Source organism: Gavialis gangeticus, unplaced genomic scaffold, assembly GCF_001723915.1.
Source record: "Gavialis gangeticus isolate Ggan-Ray unplaced genomic scaffold, GavGan_comp1, whole genome shotgun sequence".
Classification (NCBI taxonomy): Eukaryota; Metazoa; Chordata; order Crocodylia; family Gavialidae; genus Gavialis; species Gavialis gangeticus.
Window position 1 is genome coordinate 64,629,524 of NW_017729030.1, and position 18,220 is coordinate 64,647,743.

Genomic DNA, 18,220 nt, shown 5'->3' on the forward strand with positions numbered 1-18,220 from the left:
CGGAGCTCGGGTGGTGGCACCAGTTACCCCAGGTTGGTGGGTGTGCTCCAGGAAGACGGTTGGCCAGAAGTTGGCACCCCTGGGGAGGCATCTGCAGCTTGGTTTTGGTCAGGTACAGTGAGCTGGGTGGGTCAGTGCAGGAGCACCCCCTACTGGCATGCCACAGAGGCCCTCTCACATCACTGTAAGCCCAGAGTCCCAGCAGACAGATCAGTAGCATCACTCCAGATTTACCATCCTAAAACTAAGAGCCAAATCTGGCCTCAAGGAAGCTATGAGCCAACTGTCCAGCTGCAGTGAGTCAGAGCAGCTGCTTTGAAGTCAAGGGAGACAATCCCCAGCTGGTGATGGGTCTCAACACAGCTGTCTTGCAACTGCAGCTGATCTAGCCTCCTGAACTCAGTGAGTTTGTGGGGTCTCTCTGGTCACATAAACATTGCACCCTGCAGAACAGAGGGGAGCAGGGCAGCACCCTCTGGGAATTAGCACGATGGCAAGAAGAGGTGTATCAGGGCAGCTCTGTGGCAGCTATGGAGCTCCTGGGGCAGTGCAGGCTACTGTGGTATGAATAGTAGCAGCTTAATCAGCTGCCATTGTGGTCACAGCTATTTTTGTGCACCCTTCTCCCCCAGCAAAGGTGGCCCCTGAGGCTACTGCCCTAGTCACCCCCAGTTACGCTACAAATTGTGAGCAAAGCTTTGCAAAACAATAGGAGCACCACAGACAAGTGTTAGATTCACTACAGCTTTATTGCACTTGGCCAGATCTAGGATTTTGAAGAGGGAATTGCAGGTGGTGTGGTGCATCAGCACATAACCCAACACATTTTTTTCCTAGTTAAAAAAACAAACTAGAAGCTTTGCTAACATGCCAGGGGCCTAGGACTGTATTATTCAGCTTAAGATTGAAGCAAAAAGAAACGTAACTTTATTGGAACATGCATTAATTTGGTGCATTATATATTCAGTATAATAAACTGAGCAAAAATAACCAAAAGGTTTTGTTTCATTAATCCTGTAGTCATTAGAATTATATGTGCCTTTCTTATTCAGATTCATTAAAAAAATCTAACCTTCATAAGCATCTTGACAGTGCACCCCGTATTTCACTGACAGTTATTTCCACACTTGAGTTAATATTACCACACCTGAGTTAATGTTTTTAGCTAGAGCTAAAACAATCTGAAGGGCTGTGAAATAGGAGAACCTAACAGACAGCAACATTTCAGAAGAAAGGATAGCTTGATTAGAAGAATGTCAGGGCCATTAAAAAGGAGAGAGAGGGTTGTTAACACCTGTGGAGTGTAGCGACCTTAGCAGGAATCAGGTAGGTTATAATGAGCTATGAAATTAATTGACTCTCTCAGCACTGTGAATAGAAATACCACTGTTGCTGGCACTGGGCAGTTGGTTTATACTTTGGGTGGAGCAGGAATCAAAGAGGGGGTGCATCCACATCATTCCCCTTCCCCCCCCCCATCCAATCTACTCCTGCACTGTAACTCCGTCAAAAACAATGATCATGTGTGAATGTGAAACCAGAGGAGCGCAGCGATGAATTAGACATATGTATGCAGTGTTACGTATTCAAAACAGGAAAGGAACATGGTAAAAGTTGCTTAGTCAAGCACTCAGAAGCAGAGCTGACCTGAGCAGGGTCTGGGCCCCAGGGCAAATCAGCCCATGCGGGGCCCTGCCCCCACTCCGATCCCACAGGCCCCGGATCCAAAGAAGCTGCCACCGCAGGGCAGGAGGGGGCGGCGAGTGGCTGGATGTAGAACCGCCTCTCCACCCAGCTCCATGCCTCCGCTGCTGTCCCCCAGTCCACAGGGCCCCCCAAATCACAGGGCCTGGGGCGGTTGCCCCGATTCACCCCCTACAGGGACGGCCCTGCTCAGAAGTACCAGAATTTATTCCCTGCTCATGCATTGTGACACAGTCTGTAATTACCTGACTGGTCCTAGGCTTTTTGCCCAGCCAGAGAAATAGCAAGAGGCATGTCCCTGACAGAGGTCACTCTGCTAACAAAGACAAAATGCCTGTTCCAGAGCATGGGGTGGAGGCGCTAGAGTGAAGACAAGTGGCCAGAACCCAAAGAAAGCATGGTGCCTGCACTTGTTCCCAGAAAAATCTGGGAAGTTTTGGCTAACATTTTTTCCCCAGAAACAACCAGTTTCCCAGGTGCAATGTGGCTGGCCAACAAGCATGAGGGTATAACAGCTCTCTCTCCTTTCAGGACCCTCCATTGTGACTCCCCCCAAGGATATCTGGAATGTCACTGGAGCACAGATTTACCTGAGCTGTGAAGTCCTGGGAATCCCAACCCCGGTGCTCATCTGGAATAAGGTAGCTTGCTTGGGGAGCACAGTTAATGCCATGGTGACATATTCTAGACACCTTGGGGCAGAGAGGCAAGGAACAGAGAGAGACAGTCAGTAATACAGGAAGGAGTTTCATAAGCTCCTGGAGTGAGGAGGCCTGGCCTGAAGGCTGAGAAACATACCTGCTGTGTTACCAAAGCCAGTTCCCTTTGGGCCCTCCAGCAGTCCATGTGCAGAGATAAGGCATTCAGGGGCAGGTTGTGAAACAGCAGTTTGCAAGAGAAGATCTTGCAGCAAACATTGCCTCTGATAAGCATGCCTTGGAGGAGTGCATTCTACCAGTGCAAACACAAGTTGAAAAAAATCTCTTTTTCTCCCTCTCCCGCCCCCAAAACATCTGGCTTTGTTTAATTTTTCCTGCATAAATAATTTTTCTAAAGCTGATTTCCCCCCAGCGTTTTTTACATTGTTTATTCTGATAAAAGAACCGCCGTTAGGCTGCTTACAGCGTGACAGGCTGGTATTCAGAGCCTCCAAAGAATGTTCCTTGGTTATTTGTTTCAACCTCTGGTCTGCAAGTAGCTTCGGAAACACTGGACATGACCACACAGGTCACAGTTGTGGTAGTCATGTACTGTTCTGTTTTGTCTTAGTAGTTTGGAGGTGGACGTTAGTGCTGCTTCAGAGCTGTGCAGTTAAAGAGTGTTGAAGTCCTGGGCTTTTTTTTTTTTTTTTTTGTTTGGCTCTTAGGCTCATAAGAAAAGCACCTTCAGCTGCAGAGCCTTCATGAGAACTCAGCCCTGGTACCTGTGAGGAGCCTGGTACCTTAGCAGGGAGATGCTGTTCTCTTTGACAGTGCTGGGATCATCGTCAGCCTTTGGGTGGATGTTCATTTTAGTGCCACTGTCTGTACCTCATCAAGGCTTCCCAAAGTTTCTCAAGCCCAAGGTTATGTGGAGGTCTCTGAGGGTTTGCCCTCCTTTATGCAAATTCAAAACAGGCCTAAGAAAACAGGTAGCTTACTATAGCAATCTCTCTAAGACAAGCAGCTGGGGATGTTTTCCCATAACATACAAAGCCCTGGTGTTCCTCAGATGACTAAGCCTGTGGGTGTTTTATTGGGCAGATCTCCCATGGAACTTGAAAGCCCCAGTGTCACCAACTGCAGTCTGGCATGGAGAAGTGACACTGACTGCTTCCCAAAAGGCAACTGAGTCCCATTCCATCCCCTGCATCTACCAGTACACCCAGACAATTCCCAGAGTCCAGCTTGGGAGCAACATGCAGGAAGGACAGAATCAAGCCTCAGTTTTCAGTAAACAAAATAATCATGATGGTCATAACATTTATCAGTGTAACCCCAGAGTACTGCAGGAAACACCAGCTGTGCAGCTGCTTAACGCCAGTCACCAGTAGCTTAACAGGGCATCTGACTAACAAGGCAGATCTTCAGTCATCTTCCCCTCTCAGGGCTGGAAGAGCACAGACCACGTTTACTAACAAAAGCCCTTGGATTTTTGGTCCCCAATGCAGTTTGCAGCTTTTTGTAAGACCCCTGCTAGGCATGTAGGTAAAGGCGTGCTAAAACCTGATGCACAATTTACACTTCCTGCTATGCTACATGTGTCTGGCAGAAGGCCTGATTGGGGGATCGAGCATCAGAGCCCATCATGCCTTATTGCTGGTGCAGGAGGAGTCCAGGGTCATGATCGCGGGCCCCCCCCCCACACTGGCAAGTAGCAAACTCCCATAGCTGGGAGTCCCCTCAGCTGATGGGGCTCCCAGCTCTGGGGGTGCAGCATGTGCTTCCATGGCTGGGAGCCCCATCAATTGAGCTGGGCTCCCAGCTGCAGGAGCACATAGAGTATCCCAGCAGCTAAAAGCCCAAATTGATTGGCAGCACCCAGCCAAGGGCTGCACCTGGCCACACATTCAGTTAATGGCATGATAGGAATGGCTACAGAATTATTACCTTTTTTTGTAGAATAACTTTCTGGCTTATTCCTTGTTTTACAACTCCATTAATTGCTTCAGTGTGTGGCCGGGCTGTGCCAGTGCCTGGAAAAATGCCACATTAGTCTTTGTCAAGGAAGCCTTTTCCTTGCCCATTCAGACACCACTTTTTTGAATGCAGCAGAAGCCCAAGCAGCTGGGTTTTACTCTCCTGCTCCTTGCCCTCCCCCATACAGCCCTCTTGTTGGGAATGTCGCCAGGCCTGGGCCTTGCTCTTGGAACAGCTTGTGCACTGCAAGTCTTCTGCTGCTTCAGAGGCAGGCAGTTACATTTCCCAGAGGGCTCAGTACCTAGGGCAGCTCCCATGGAGAACTGTCTGTCCCCACTTCCCCGTAAACCACCAATGAGGGCAGTGGGAGCTGTCCTGAATAGAAAAACCTGGTCACTCTTGCTTTTGGAACAGGAAACACTACTGCACCCTGAGTAGCAACAGCTGTGGGAGCCCTGGGGAGCCCTTTCCCCTTTGCCCCTATACGAGCCTGGCACTGCCTCAAGCCGTCAGAGTAGGATTCTTTTTCAAAGTGCTCAGCAGTGAACTGAGTCTTCTCAGGAGTTTTTACCTCGGGGGGGAAAAGGCTGGAATCACTGTTGAATGCCATGGGAAATCTCACCCTTAGCCAGGTCCACTCAGGAAAGTTGTACTGCTCTATCCCTTCCAGGAAAAAGAAATCAGCACCTCTCCTCAGTATGGAGGCAGTTTTATCAGGGTAAAGGTGCTCAACAAGGGGCAGCTAGTCTGGAAGGGGAAAGAGGATACCCTGTACTTATATAATCGGTAGAACCATGTCCAGACTGTAGACAAGGCAGTGGTAGAACTTGCATGGGTAGATTAAATCTTTATGACTACAGTCCTAAAAACAACCCTCTGACCAAGCTGTTATCATTGTCTTCTGCTGCCCCAGATAATACGGGGACAATATGGTGTCCAGCGGATGGAGCTCCTGCCTGGGGACCGTGAGAACTTGGCTATCCAGACCCGTGGTGGGCCTGAAAAGCATGAAGTGACCGGCTGGGTGCTGGTGAGTACTTGTGCAGAGATAACCATACACTTCTGGCAACACGCAGGCAAGGCTTGAGAAATAAGACTTAGAAATCAAAATGGAGTCAACTCAGTAGTTTTCCTGAAGTTGGAAAAAAGTGAGCCCTGTGAATTTGAAGTGAAAGCAGTTAAAGTCCTGCATTTTACAAGATTAAATGCCTGTGTCAAGGCCCAGTCCTCAGCTGCTATGTGTTTCCTGCAGTTGTATATACCTGCACAAAGTCTATGGAAGAAGAATGCAGAGGATAACCAGGTGCATACAAGGCTTAAGCTGTGAGAAACCCACACTTACATGAGAGACAATTCCTCCTGTCTCATCCAAAGAATACTGCAGTCAGCAGGTAGAGCCCAGTCCAGCTGGTATCTCAGTAGGAGCTTGTCAGCCATGGGGACAAGGTGTCCTTAGAAGACAAGAGGACACACAGGAAAGGATCTTTTGAAATCAGGACCATGCTGTCCTACCTTATGAGGAGGCTATTGTGAAGGTGTTAGAAGTAGCTAGGCCTCAAAAGCAGCATTTCCACTTTGCATCTCTCCTGTTGGTTCATTCTCCCCAGCCAGACCAGCATACAGCTCTTAAGAACATGCCTCCTAGAACTGAGCCCTACATGACCAGGAGAGATGCTCTCCACAAAGAACTTGGAATTGCTAGTGAAAGTTAACTTTGGAGGAAGGGACCAGAGACCTTTATCTCCGATTAGTTCCGTGTCCCCCAGCTCAAACTCAGGACTTAAATAGAATCAGAAGAAAGAGGGCTGGCAGGGACCACAGGAAGTCCTCCAGTCCAACCTCTCACTGAAGGCAGGAACATCCCATGCAACCATGCAAGATGTCCATCCTGGGCGTTGCAGAGGGTCCCCACTCTTTCTCTGGTGTGCACCTTCAAGAAATGTAATCTTTCAAGAACCATCCCCAAACATTTAGTCATTAAGATTTAAAGAAATCTTTGCCCTTTTGAGACAATAAGTTTCTTAAGTGGGAGTACACAAAAAATTTTATTTATCTGTGGAGACTAGAAGAAAGCAGCAGGGAGATCAGAGGAGAGGAGGTTACAATGTATCAGACAAAAGAAGATCTGTTTTGATTTTCAAGTAGATGATCTTTGGCAGTAACAGACCACACCAAGTGATTGCTTCGAGCCGCAGAATGAGGTGTGGACTTGGGAATGCAGCTCAAGGGCACTGCATGCCAAAACAGATAGAGGCTTTGGAGAGGTGCCAGCAGACTGACAATACACTTTTATGGAAAGGAGCATTTGAACAAATGTGCTTTCTGCCTCCCTCAATAATGGAAGGTTTTAACACATTCCAAAACCAGGCAAATACTGATGTCTGGCTAGCCAGGATAAAGCAACTTCTTACTGACATGTTGTAAAAGCCGTAATGGAGGCAGGATGAGGCCAGGACTAGATTGGATGCACTCCAAGACAGGTGCTAAACAGCATCCTGTCAGTGCACAGGGTGCTTGGATCCAAGCTGAGTTAAGACAACCTACTGCTCACTTAAATCCAGCCAGCTTTGGCTCAGCTGGGATAAATCAGTGTTGTTTGTGCTGCTTGCTAATAGCAAATGTGTTATGTTAAAAGCCATCGTTATGCAGAATTTAAAACTGTACCACTGCAAGCATGAGCTTTTTTCCATACTGTTGAATATTCTTGGTATGTGCTTCTTGATTGGTAGAGGTCAATTATCACTCAAGTATTCATAATACCATTCCCATTAGGTCTGCTTAACATATAGTTTAATGCTATTACACAGGCCAACAGTGATGCAAGTTAACATGAAAAGTCCAAGCTAAACAAAGAATGTGTTCTGATTGTTTTGACAGATATCTCCTTTGAGTAAAGATGATGCTGGGGAATATGAGTGTCATGCATCAAACTCAAAGGGAGAAGCTACAGCCTCTGCAAAAATCACTGTTGTTGATGCCCTACATGAAATACCTATAACGAAAGGTGGGTGTTGTTTAAAGGTGCAGAATTTTTTTTGTTCTCATTGGGTGTTTATACACACTTTTTTGTCCTGCAATATGCTGGAAATCTGCCACTTCGGAGCAAACTCAGGTTTGCTCTGCACATGAGCCGGTGCACATCGCACTGCGTTGCATGCAGTTGTATAAGTGGCAAAATGCATGCCAGCGTGTAGAAAATGGCAGTGGTGCACTTTTGAACTAAAACAACTTCTGTGTGTTTTAGTTCAAAAGTGCAGCACCACTTTCTCAGCGCTAACATGCATTTCACCCAAAGGGGCGGAGCATTTTCCAAGTGGGTTTAGTCCCTTCACAAAGTAAAAAGACATTGAAAAGCCTGCATTTATGTTTTCTGCAGGAGTTTAGTATTAGAAATAGCAGGAACATCAAATCCAGCCTTACTTGGTTTCCATATAGGACTTTTTGCAGATCTTAATTGTTTAAGCTCTCATAATAGAGGCTGCAGTGGAGTTGAATCTTTAAGATAAGCGGGGGGAGGAGAGGGGAAGGAGTACATTAGGTACTGGAAAGTAAGATTTAGAACATAACTAAAAGTACATTCCCTCCCCCAATAGCTTAAGTTTGGGCTTTTTCTAACATTCCAGTGGTTCTCCAGTTAGCATGCTGAATCAGAGAAGACCTACAGTTTGGGGTTTTTTTCCTTTAGAATTGTATGAGAGGGCTTCAAAAAATGCTTTCAAAAACTGCACAATGCTGTTTTACCAATAGATTTAATCCCAATAGCCTTGCTCCTCCTCTTTGCCAGGCCTTATCACTGTTGCACACACCAGTTATTTCACTGAGTTTCTGAATCTCAGTTCACTCAAATGAAGTGGCCCTGAGCAGCCGGAAGATTTTTTTTTTTTTTTTTTTAAAACACGAGAGAGAGAAGTTCCCAGCAGTGGAACAAGAGAATAAAACAAATCCCAGTGCCAATTATGTATTGAAGAGGTTCAAGTCAAATATTAACATAACTTACATACTTTGGCTAAACCAACTGGTTTTTAGCCACAGTGTGTGTGTGTCCCCTGTTGTGAATGTTAAACACATGCTAAGAGCACGTGCACTCAATTTTTCACTCTTGAAGTACAGAATTGCAAACACTCATGCAGGTCAAGGATGTGATAAGCATTTACTACTTTTTGAGGGGAATGCTACTGCTAGATTATGGCATGGAACAGCCTTGATAATATGGCCTCAAAGCAGGCACTGGGTATTTTAATTTCTCCTCACATAATATGCCAAAAATACTGCAACTCCTTACCTTGTAAGTAGGAAAAACTTAAAACGGGAGCAAAAAATATTTCATTATGTTAGCAATAAGCTATGAGCTGACAACATCTACAAATACTGGAAAGGAAGGAAATAAGGGCTATTGATTTTGACAGGGTATCTGATAGTTCATGACCAATAACACCCAAGTAGTCTAAATGCCCAAATACTTAGTCATTGGGAAATATTCTAATAATCTCAACAGTGAGTTACTTCCCCATTTAAGTCTATCAGTCCAATATCAATAGTAGTGCCTTTTCTATCTGCAATGTTATTCTCTTGTAATTATGACACAGCATAACTGTTGTTTCTCTTTTTGCAGCTGATGGTGCAGAGCTGTGACAGAGAACTGTATCATTGATGCACAGTTTAAGTTAGCATTTTGGAAAGCTGCAGTCACTAGGCTTTTCCAGCCCAATAATCAGTTCCCTGTCCCCATTCATTCAGCCTTCTAATATTGTTTTGCTTTCACACTTTATGCAAACATACAAATAAACAGGATTCACAATGGACTACAAATCTTTTTATTTCTATTTTCAAAAAGTAAAGCTCAACTTCATTAAACAAGGCATTAGGAAATACAAACCAGGCTCTCACACAAAACATACACCATTTTAAAACATTTTGGATGCTGAATGGCAAGTACACTAGAACCACAGCTTCCACGTATGCCGTGTCAATTAAAACAAAACCTTTTGAAGGCTAAACACTCATCATACGAGGTGCAATACTCATTGACATTAGCTCTTGGAAGAGGAGTTTACAGGCATATGGCATTCGCACCAACGAAATCTGGAAAGAAAATAAATAAGTTTACTATACAGTAGTCAAGTGAAGACCAACCAACTGGGTAAATCATGATGTAGCAGGAACAATTTACAAATTATTGGTCCAGTGCTTCATACAAAGTTAAATTTGACCAATCTTCAGTGACAAATCTGAAACCTCAACTCTTGAAACTCCACAGCAAGAAGTGAAAACACTCCTTTAAGTGTCTACAGAGTTCAGACTAATACAGGAACAGTGTTTGTAATTTATTTTTCAAGAGGTTAAAATCTATAGAGTAAGAAATCTCCTATCTTACATTCTTAAGATAGTTTAATTTGGTATATTGCTGAAAATTAAGCTCTGTTTAACAGCTGCAAGAACAAACAGGCGAGGTAAACAACTGTCTAAAATTTATGCTTAAGTACAAGATTTCATATTTAAAATTCAAAGCTTGTGATTATTTTTTAAGAACCACCGTGTTATAAAACTTAATTGTCTCCATAAACATTTAACAAGAAGGAAATATGAGCATACACAAATGTTGCCTTATCAACTGCATTAAAATGTAGTTAAGATTTTCTGCACGCAACTCATTAGTAGCAACAAAAGCAATAGCTTGCACTTCAGAAGTCAGCAGTATATACAAAAATAACTGCCTTCAATAATTTTACTCATCTGTTCCATCACTCCATTAAGAAAATAGTTCTAAATAATAACAAAGCACATTAATTTAGATTTACAAGAGCAGTATGCAAGTAACTCCAACCAGAAATTAGCACCTTAAATATGACATTTATGTAAGTTATTTCCTCATAACCCAAACTTAATAGGCTGCTCTGAATGGATATAGCAGAGTGGCCAACCAATGGAATTGATGTTCTTCCTGAGTTTTACTGCATCAGTTATTTTTCTCCAAGAAGCTGAGATTTAGTTCTCTTTTAGTTAAGTTATATGGAAACAACAACACCCGTCCAGCGCAACATTGGCTGGAAATTTCATTTAAGGATTTTATAAACAGTCAGAACTCCCTAGGACAGAGGGAAGCATCCAAATCAACTGAAACTCGTGGACTGCCCCATCATTATTTAAACAAGCCTGTATTTATTGCACGTTTAACCGTTACTCTGTCTTCTACCCCACCAATCATCGTATTTTTTTTAAACATTTGCTTAACTGCTAGCAATCTTAGCAGATGAAATCCATACATACCTGTGTTTTATTACGACATCCCCTGCACTCATAGGTGTGCGTCCTGGTGTTGGCTATTGCCATTATTCCACAGAGATTGCAAACATGAACTTGGTATGGGTCTGAAGCTTCAAACAACCTCTCTCTCAAAAACTGAGCTGCTCCATGAGCAATCTGACAATCACGCTCCATTTCTCCAAAACGAAGGCCACCATCACTGTGGGGGAAGTGATAGGATATTTTGCCATGAAGTTAAAAAGCAGAACTTCCAGTTCTAAGTACAGCAACCATTCAGTAGATAAACATCTACAGTGTAATAGGCAGGGGGTGGGGGGAAATGTATTCAGAATGCTAGGCATATATCACCTTCTCTCCAAGACTACTGGGGGGACATCAAGAGGCATTTATAAACTGCTGAAGCCCCCAGCCACACGGCTAAAAAAAGACTTCTTAAACAGATGTCAGCAGTGCTCAGGCAATCAGCCACCAAAGCATAACTCCACATTGATATTCTGTTACAAATGACTTAAGTCATGCCATACTTGTCCAAACTCAAGTACACCAAAATCTGATTTACACAGACAGCTATTCAATAAGCCAATTAAGTCATAGGTGCACAGCTGACGCAGCCAATTTCCTCCCATCTGAGCAACACAGGCATGTGACTTCGTGGAAGCTAATCAAATCAAAAGCCGATAAATATTCTTACCGTGATCTACCTTCCATGGGCTGTCTGTTAAGAATCTGAATTGGCCCTCTGGCACGAGAATGGATTTTATCATCTACCATATGTTTCAGCCGCTGGTAGTAAGTAGGACCAATGAAGATTTGTGATGTGATTTTGCGACCAGTGAACCCATTATAAAGAACCTGAAAGTAAGCATAAGCATTACTACTGAAGCATATGTTTAACTATACATACTAAGAAAGAAATTTATCAAAAGGAATGAAAGATGCAGAATTGGCATTTTGAGCATTATACCTCATTTCCTCTCAGATGATAGCCATAATCTGATAACAAATTGGAAATCTTCTGCACATTGACAGCATCATTGAAAGGTGTAGCATCACCAATTTCTCCCTTGTTTGCCGATACCTATGGGAGGAAAAAACAGGAAACTTTACAGAGATCTTTGCTTGCAAAACACATTATGTGCACCTAAAGTGATCAAACTGGACACAAAACTACTTGAAAAGGCAAACTTTTCACTGTTTAAATACAAGGACTCAATGCTCAGAACAGTATACATAACTTTAAAGTTAAGTTAGATGTTTATATAAAAACAAAGAAAGGTTTCCAGATACAGTTTAAAATACTCCCATTAACCTAACTGCTACCCATTTTTGTTTCATGGGTAAAGGAACATCTATAGGACTTCTTAGGGTTAGTTATACTTGTAAAGTGGTTCTGTAAATAAAAGCCACAAAGAACTACTATGAAAAAGCACACTATTTTCACCCACTGAACTTGCTACCAGGGGTGTTCCCTGAAGACATTACTATATTTTTGGTTTACTACTGGCTCGTTAACTGGGAACTCAACCAGCATCCTTTGATGCGTTAACAAACAACAAGGACTACAAGCTTTTCCAAGAGATAAAGGAAATTTAGTTGAGGTTCCTCATATTTTACTTCATGAAGCAAATCATTCTCCTTACCTTCCCTTGAAGGCATTCGATCAAGTGACCAATTGTCATACGAGAAGGAATGGCATGGGGGTTGATGATGATGTCAGGTGTGATACCTTCACACGTGAAAGGCATATCCTAAAGTAGAAGAGAATGGTACTCAGTACCCCTAGTTTTTCAACAAATGCTGTTCAGACTGAGTATATCTAAGATGCGTATTTAAGAAATGCATACAGATTGAAGGAGCATGTGTTTGGAAGTACGTAAAATTCAAACTAAATTTTAAAGCTTTATGTTAAGGATAAGTAACCACAAGCAATTCACTCTTGCAAGGAGGGTCCAGCGTAAAATCAAAAATACAAGTACAGGAGTGGAAAAAAAAAGTCAGTACCTCTTGTCTATACTGGATACCACAGGTTCCTTTCTGACCATGTCTACTAGCAAATTTATCACCAATTTGCGGGATTCTAACAGAACGCACCTAGAGGTGATGAAAGACAGCAGTTCAATAACAAAAGACCCACAAGGAAAAAAAAGTGTTAGCCAGAAGACATGCAGACCTGCACTTACCCTAATTTTGCAAAACTTGTATCCTTCCTGATTGAGTGTAACCATGACCTGATCTACAATACCAGTCTCACTAGTTCGTAGAAAAGTGCTACAGTCTCTTTTTGTGAAACGTCTGTTAGTGCTTTCCAGTTCATCTTCATTCTCTGGCAGAGTTACTGTTTTGCCTATGATGACATCATCTCCTGACACACGTACACCAGGTGCTATCAAACCATCATCATCTAATTTGTCATAGATGGCATGCCTCATACCTGAAGAAAGACAACTAAATTCAGATTGCAGCACCCTTCAAAACAGTTCCACACAAGAGTAAGTATTGTGTTCTCAGACTAGCAGACTTCACATTTGTATTTTGTCCCAGCCTCTAGTGTTGTGAACTCATACCATGTTATCAACTGTAGACTTCAATATAGATGCTCTGGAAGTACTCAAAACATACTAGTTGATAAAAAACCTGCTGAGAAATTTCATCCATTTTATTCTTTTTGGTGCAATAAAGGGTTAAATAATGTTAACAAACAGCTCTACCTAGTGAAGTCCGAGTACTAATCACAGCCTTTTCTATCTGTCAGCATGTCTTACCCTGGCAAGTTTCACGTGTAGGTTTTTCAAAAACTTCTTCTTGGTCAAAGCCTTTCTTGGACTCTTGTTCTTTGTATGACCGATAAAACACAGACCTGAAATAAAGTTTTATAAAGAATCTTGAGTACTGAAACCAGCACTGCTTTTTCAAGTTGTGTAATCTCAACTGCACCAGAACCACACGCAAGTCTCACAAGACCATATAACCAAAGTTACCAATAATGATGCACAAAGCAAGAAAGAATGCTTTGGTCCCAAGCATCAACTTGCTGTTGATAAACCAGACCTCTCCAGGGGTTACTGATTAATGCAGAACCCTACAATGACTTCTATAATCTTTTCTCAGGTGGTGCCAAGCTGCCTACAAGTATGTGCTGGCCCCTGGGACCTCAGCATGCCCTATATACCTTTAAAAAAAGCCCCTGTTATTCCTATAAGATCAGTGGTTTTCAACCTATCATTTGCAGGCCTAAAAAATTTTAAATGAAGGTATGGGCACCTCTGAATTGTAACTGTGGGTATTCACATACTTTTGATTGATCACAGTCATCTTTCACGGACCCCTTAGTCTGCAGACCCTGAGGGGTCTGCGGATCACACGTTGAAAACCTACTGCAACAGATCACAACCACCTTGATAACAAGTCCAAGTGCATCTCTTTTCTTGCCTTTTTACTCACAAGTGGCAAGGGCATGGGCTATGCCTTTATTTATAATATTTCAGAGACACCAAGCACACAAGTGCTACTGTAACAAGTGTACGCTCCCAATCTTATCTTCAAAGATGTCACTCACATTTGGCAGGGGTTCAGCTAGCCCCAGCACGTGCCAGAACGTGACACAAAGGCATTTTGCTGGGCATGTGTGGCTCAGGGCTGACAGTAGGGAAGAGGCTCAAGCTGCACTGCCACAACATGGATCAGGCCCATCGCAGCTCCCCCACCATCTGCCTCTTGGCATGCCAACATCTTCCAAGTAGAGGTTGGGGGTTTTTTTGGCACTATGCCCAAAATTATTGCCAAACCATGGTCTATGGGTTGTAGACCCACTCACCCCTTCCCCTCCCTTCCTCCTCGATCCTTCCTCCCTCCTACCTGCCCTACCACATTCCTGTTCCTGCTGGGGCACTGCATGGCTTCCCTTTTCCCCCCACTTCCCTGCCAGACTGCATCTCACCCCAGCACTAAAGAATAACTAGTTTGATAACCAGTTATCACTGCACTTAAAAATCGATTTAACCAGGGGTGGTCAAAATGCAGCCCACGGGCCAGATGTGGCCCGCCAGGCCATTCTATCCAGCCTGTGTGGCCCTTAAAAAATTTGGAAAATTAGTATTTGTCTGCCCCTGGCTGCCTGTCATGTGGCCCTCAACTGCTTGCCCAAACTCAGTAAGCAGCCTTCCACCCAAAATAATTGCCCACCCCTGAGTTAAACAGTTAATTGTTTAAACTTTTACATCCCTAAAAATTATGTCATTTTTAACCACATGGAAGAGTAGCCAGTCAAGAATGTGCATCACTTAGTATGTTACAAGATGTATCTGCATGTACCCTTAGCAAGAGGGAGTTAAATAACTAACTTTAATGCTAAATGAAACAACATTAAAGCTACTATGATTTCACTGAAGAAGCACGCAGATGCAAGTTATAGCACAGAAAGATTATACCCCTATCAATTGTTATATTTGTCTATAACTGATGTTGCTTGTCTGAAAACTTGGTTTAAACAATCCTCCATACAGGCCTGTAACTGAATTACATCATGAAGTCATAATGCCTAGAATCAAAGCAGTCAAATCCAAATTACCTTGCATTTAAATGCACTTATAAGAAGATTCAAATACAGTGGGTACATCTACATGAAACACTAACTGCACAGTAGCATGCTGGGCAAAGCCAGTGCTAATATGCTACTGCGCAGTAGGATTAAGCTACTGCACAGTTACTGTCTGAAAAACCCCATGCACCAGTGCTACTGAACAAATGTGCATGTTACTGCGCATTGATTTAGCAGCAACTGCAGCGCATTAATGAATGTGTAGACATACCCAGAGAATAAGAGTAGGAAAAAGGCTGGTTGGGAAAGCATGTCATTGAAGAACATCCCTGTTTATTTACTGAGAAGGTTATTTCTGCATTTTGTGGTAGTTTTAACATTGGAAAAATCTTTTTAGGGAAAAAAAGGGTTACTGTGCATTTTGAACAGGCTATCACCCCTTCTTGGCAGTACGTCAAAAAGTACAACTCTGCCCTTTAACAGTAAACATTTGTCCAGAGGCTTTGGAAAGATATGCACGTCTGTTACACAGCTGAATAAAGACGGTGAAAAAAAACTGTCTTCAGTTTAGGAAAATCAAATAGAGAAATTTTCTACAGTTCAAAGTTATACCTGAAAAACCCTCTATCAACAGCTGATCGATTCATAATGACTGAGTCTTCTTGATTATATCCAGTGTATGACGCAATAGCCACAATGGAGTTGATACCTGTAAATACATTAGGACAATTAGGACCCGTCGACCATACAGGAATAATTTCTTCACTCAAGATTAGTTGCATTCCACAGATTTACAATGCTTTCCCATTTATTAAGGAAAAGCTTCATGACAAACACACAAAACAAGATTTGATATTGAATAAATGCAAACTTAAGTACACAGCAAATTACAGCCTTCATCGATACAACAGTGACCCCTTGTGGATGATCTAGCAAATATCAATATAAAACATCCTTCTCAAGAGCTGATCGTTTCTGGTTTGATTTTGTTCAAGATGCTGTACACCTGGTCCTCAGCATCTATGCTACTAGCTCATTAGTACTGCCTTCAAGTTTACAGTAACTAAAGACAGTATGAATCACCAGAAGTTATACTGAAGCCTTTAAATAGTGTTATTCTTGTAAATTTTATGTTTTAGGTTTGCCTAACATTATACAACATACCTGCTGGCAGCTCTCTAAATCGCAAGTACTCCATAGAACGTGTAGTCACAAGTGGTTTTTGAGGATAATATAGTACATGGGCTAGCGTATCCATACGAACATGAAAATTTGTGATATAAACTCCCATTGCCTGTTTACCCATAGCAGACTGGTATGTGTTCCTAGGAGACTATAAGGACAAGAAAAGTAGTAGTAAAAACATACCCATTAAAAACTCTTCATGGACATACATGTCTGCATGTGCAATAGATACCTTTCATTTCTATTTCTAGTATATTACACCAATTATATTTATTCTACTTAATTTCAAAACCAAGACAACCAAAATAGTGGTGTTACTAACCTGGTTGTGATCTGGAAAAGGAATAATGGATGCACATACTCCCAGTATCATGGATGGGTGAATTTCACAGTGGGTGTAAGTTGAACAATACGCAACTCCTTTCTCTTGTAAATCATCCGGAGTCATTGCCAGCATCACAGTTTCTTCTTCTAGAGTATCAATGTATTCTACTACACCACTGGCCACAAGATCCTGCCAACTAAACAATCAAGTTACACTGATGATCAATACCTTAAATCCCAAATACAGTGGAATACAGATTTCACTGGCACCATCAAAAAACAAGACTTATTTGAAAAGTTATACTACTGGCTCTGGTTTATATAATAAATCACAGTGCCTTGCAAAAAGCAACATGCTGCAGAATACTCTGCAGAGTCCTCCAGTTTGACTCAAAGGAAGTTACAGCTTCAACTAGTTTCTTTCAAACTTCTCAAAGCTTGTTTGTAAACTAGAGGTGCTTACCTCTCTTCTTGTATTTCTGGAGATTTCCTACCTGTAGTTGTTATACTCCCGTTCTTTCAGTTGGTCAATATGCCTCTTCTTCAACAGCAACTTTTGCTTTTCCACAATTAAAAGCGGCCGGCAGATTCTGCCAGCATCAGTATAGATACGAATTTCTCGCTCTCTAATATCCCGAATCATGGAGACCTATGGGAGCAAGATGCAAAACAATGGGTATACACAGTGGAGCCTTTCAATAAACCATGCGATGGGTAAGAGTCAAAAGCACATTGACACATGCAAGTAGGATTTCTTACAAAAAGTTCTCCAAACTGGAAGCCTTTCAGCTTTTGTCAAGCAATGGAGTTTACGGTCATGGTATCAGGGGTCCAACATGAAAAAGAGCACTATTTTTAAGCTGATCCCTCCTTAAAATGTGAACTGGCTTCCCAATCACTAAGAATTTCTGATACATGTATTTGACACCTTCAAAAGGGGTATCATGCCTATTATGCACCATTTTTGCAGCCAGAACTTCGAAATTAATGTGGAAATCTTACCTCTGACACAATGATGTCCATCTGACGACGCAGTTTTCTCAGTGTATTCATAAGCTGTTCTGGATCTTTGTGTATTCCTACCCAGCAGCCATTAACAAATATCTTGGTTGCACTATGAAATAAAAAAGCCGAAGGATACTTAGAAAAGCTCTTTTTGGACGAAAAGTTTAATTTAGAAACCCAAATTCATACATACTCTGCAATGGCTGCTGGAGAGATTTCTTCCAGATTTTCCATACTCCATTCTTCTAAAAATTCCAGAATTGGGGATGGCTGAGACCCCACAGAAATGTAAGCCATAAGGGCTAAATTCTTCACAAGTCCTACTGCATGGCCCTAAACAAAGAGAATGTTTTTTGTTTGTTTTTCAAACCAACATGTCTTCAAAAAAGAAAAAGATCAGAGTTTCCAAAAACCTTATACAAAGAAGTTCTAGTGGACTTGTAACTAGGAGTGCACCAATAAAGATTTTTTTGGCCAATACCAATGGCTGATTATTAACCAGCCATGTCTGCCAATACCAATTTGACTCCCCATATGCAGCCGCACAACTCGGAGAGCAGCATCCAGCTGTTAAGTCGGGGGG

General features: G+C 42.5%; 2 protein-coding genes across 2 annotated transcripts in view; one reads left to right on the forward strand and one right to left on the reverse strand.

Annotated features, from left to right (window-relative positions):
• Positions 1-490: 490 nt before the first annotated feature.
• On the forward strand, positions 491-9,124 carry IGFBP7 (insulin like growth factor binding protein 7). Its single transcript, XM_019521849.1, has 5 exons — positions 491-562; positions 2,220-2,345; positions 5,236-5,352; positions 7,200-7,326; positions 8,935-9,124. The coding sequence occupies exons 1-5, from the start codon at positions 491-493 to the stop codon at positions 8,952-8,954; spliced, it is 462 nt and encodes a 153-aa protein (XP_019377394.1). The 3' UTR covers positions 8,955-9,124.
• The window catches only part of POLR2B (RNA polymerase II subunit B), a 32,657-nt gene continuing 23,557 nt past the window's right edge, over positions 9,121-18,220 (reverse strand). Inside the window, exons 12-25 of the mRNA XM_019522293.1 lie at positions 17,831-17,970; positions 17,635-17,746; positions 17,127-17,281; positions 16,631-16,829; positions 16,288-16,456; positions 15,736-15,832; positions 13,349-13,443; positions 12,767-13,017; positions 12,588-12,677; positions 12,227-12,334; positions 11,551-11,664; positions 11,278-11,438; positions 10,590-10,785; positions 9,121-9,404 (exon numbers count right to left, since the gene is read on the reverse strand). Coding sequence (XP_019377838.1) covers positions 9,315-9,404; positions 10,590-10,785; positions 11,278-11,438; positions 11,551-11,664; positions 12,227-12,334; positions 12,588-12,677; positions 12,767-13,017; positions 13,349-13,443; positions 15,736-15,832; positions 16,288-16,456; positions 16,631-16,829; positions 17,127-17,281; positions 17,635-17,746; positions 17,831-17,970 — 1,977 coding nt within the window. The 3' untranslated portion in view covers positions 9,121-9,314. The remainder of the gene's footprint in view (positions 9,405-10,589; positions 10,786-11,277; positions 11,439-11,550; positions 11,665-12,226; positions 12,335-12,587; positions 12,678-12,766; positions 13,018-13,348; positions 13,444-15,735; positions 15,833-16,287; positions 16,457-16,630; positions 16,830-17,126; positions 17,282-17,634; positions 17,747-17,830; positions 17,971-18,220) is intronic.

Bases quoted from the DNA above. Each gene is read 5' to 3' on its own strand.
- IGFBP7 (XM_019521849.1), top strand. From the start codon at position 491: ATGGCAAGAAGAGGTGTATCAGGGCAGCTCTGTGGCAGCTATGGAGCT. The intron at 2,346-5,235 runs GTAGCTTGCTTG...CTGCTGCCCCAG, and splicing joins CGGTGCTCATCTGGAATAAG to ATAATACGGGGACAATATGG. The intron at 5,353-7,199 runs GTGAGTACTTGT...TTGTTTTGACAG, and splicing joins AAGTGACCGGCTGGGTGCTG to ATATCTCCTTTGAGTAAAGA.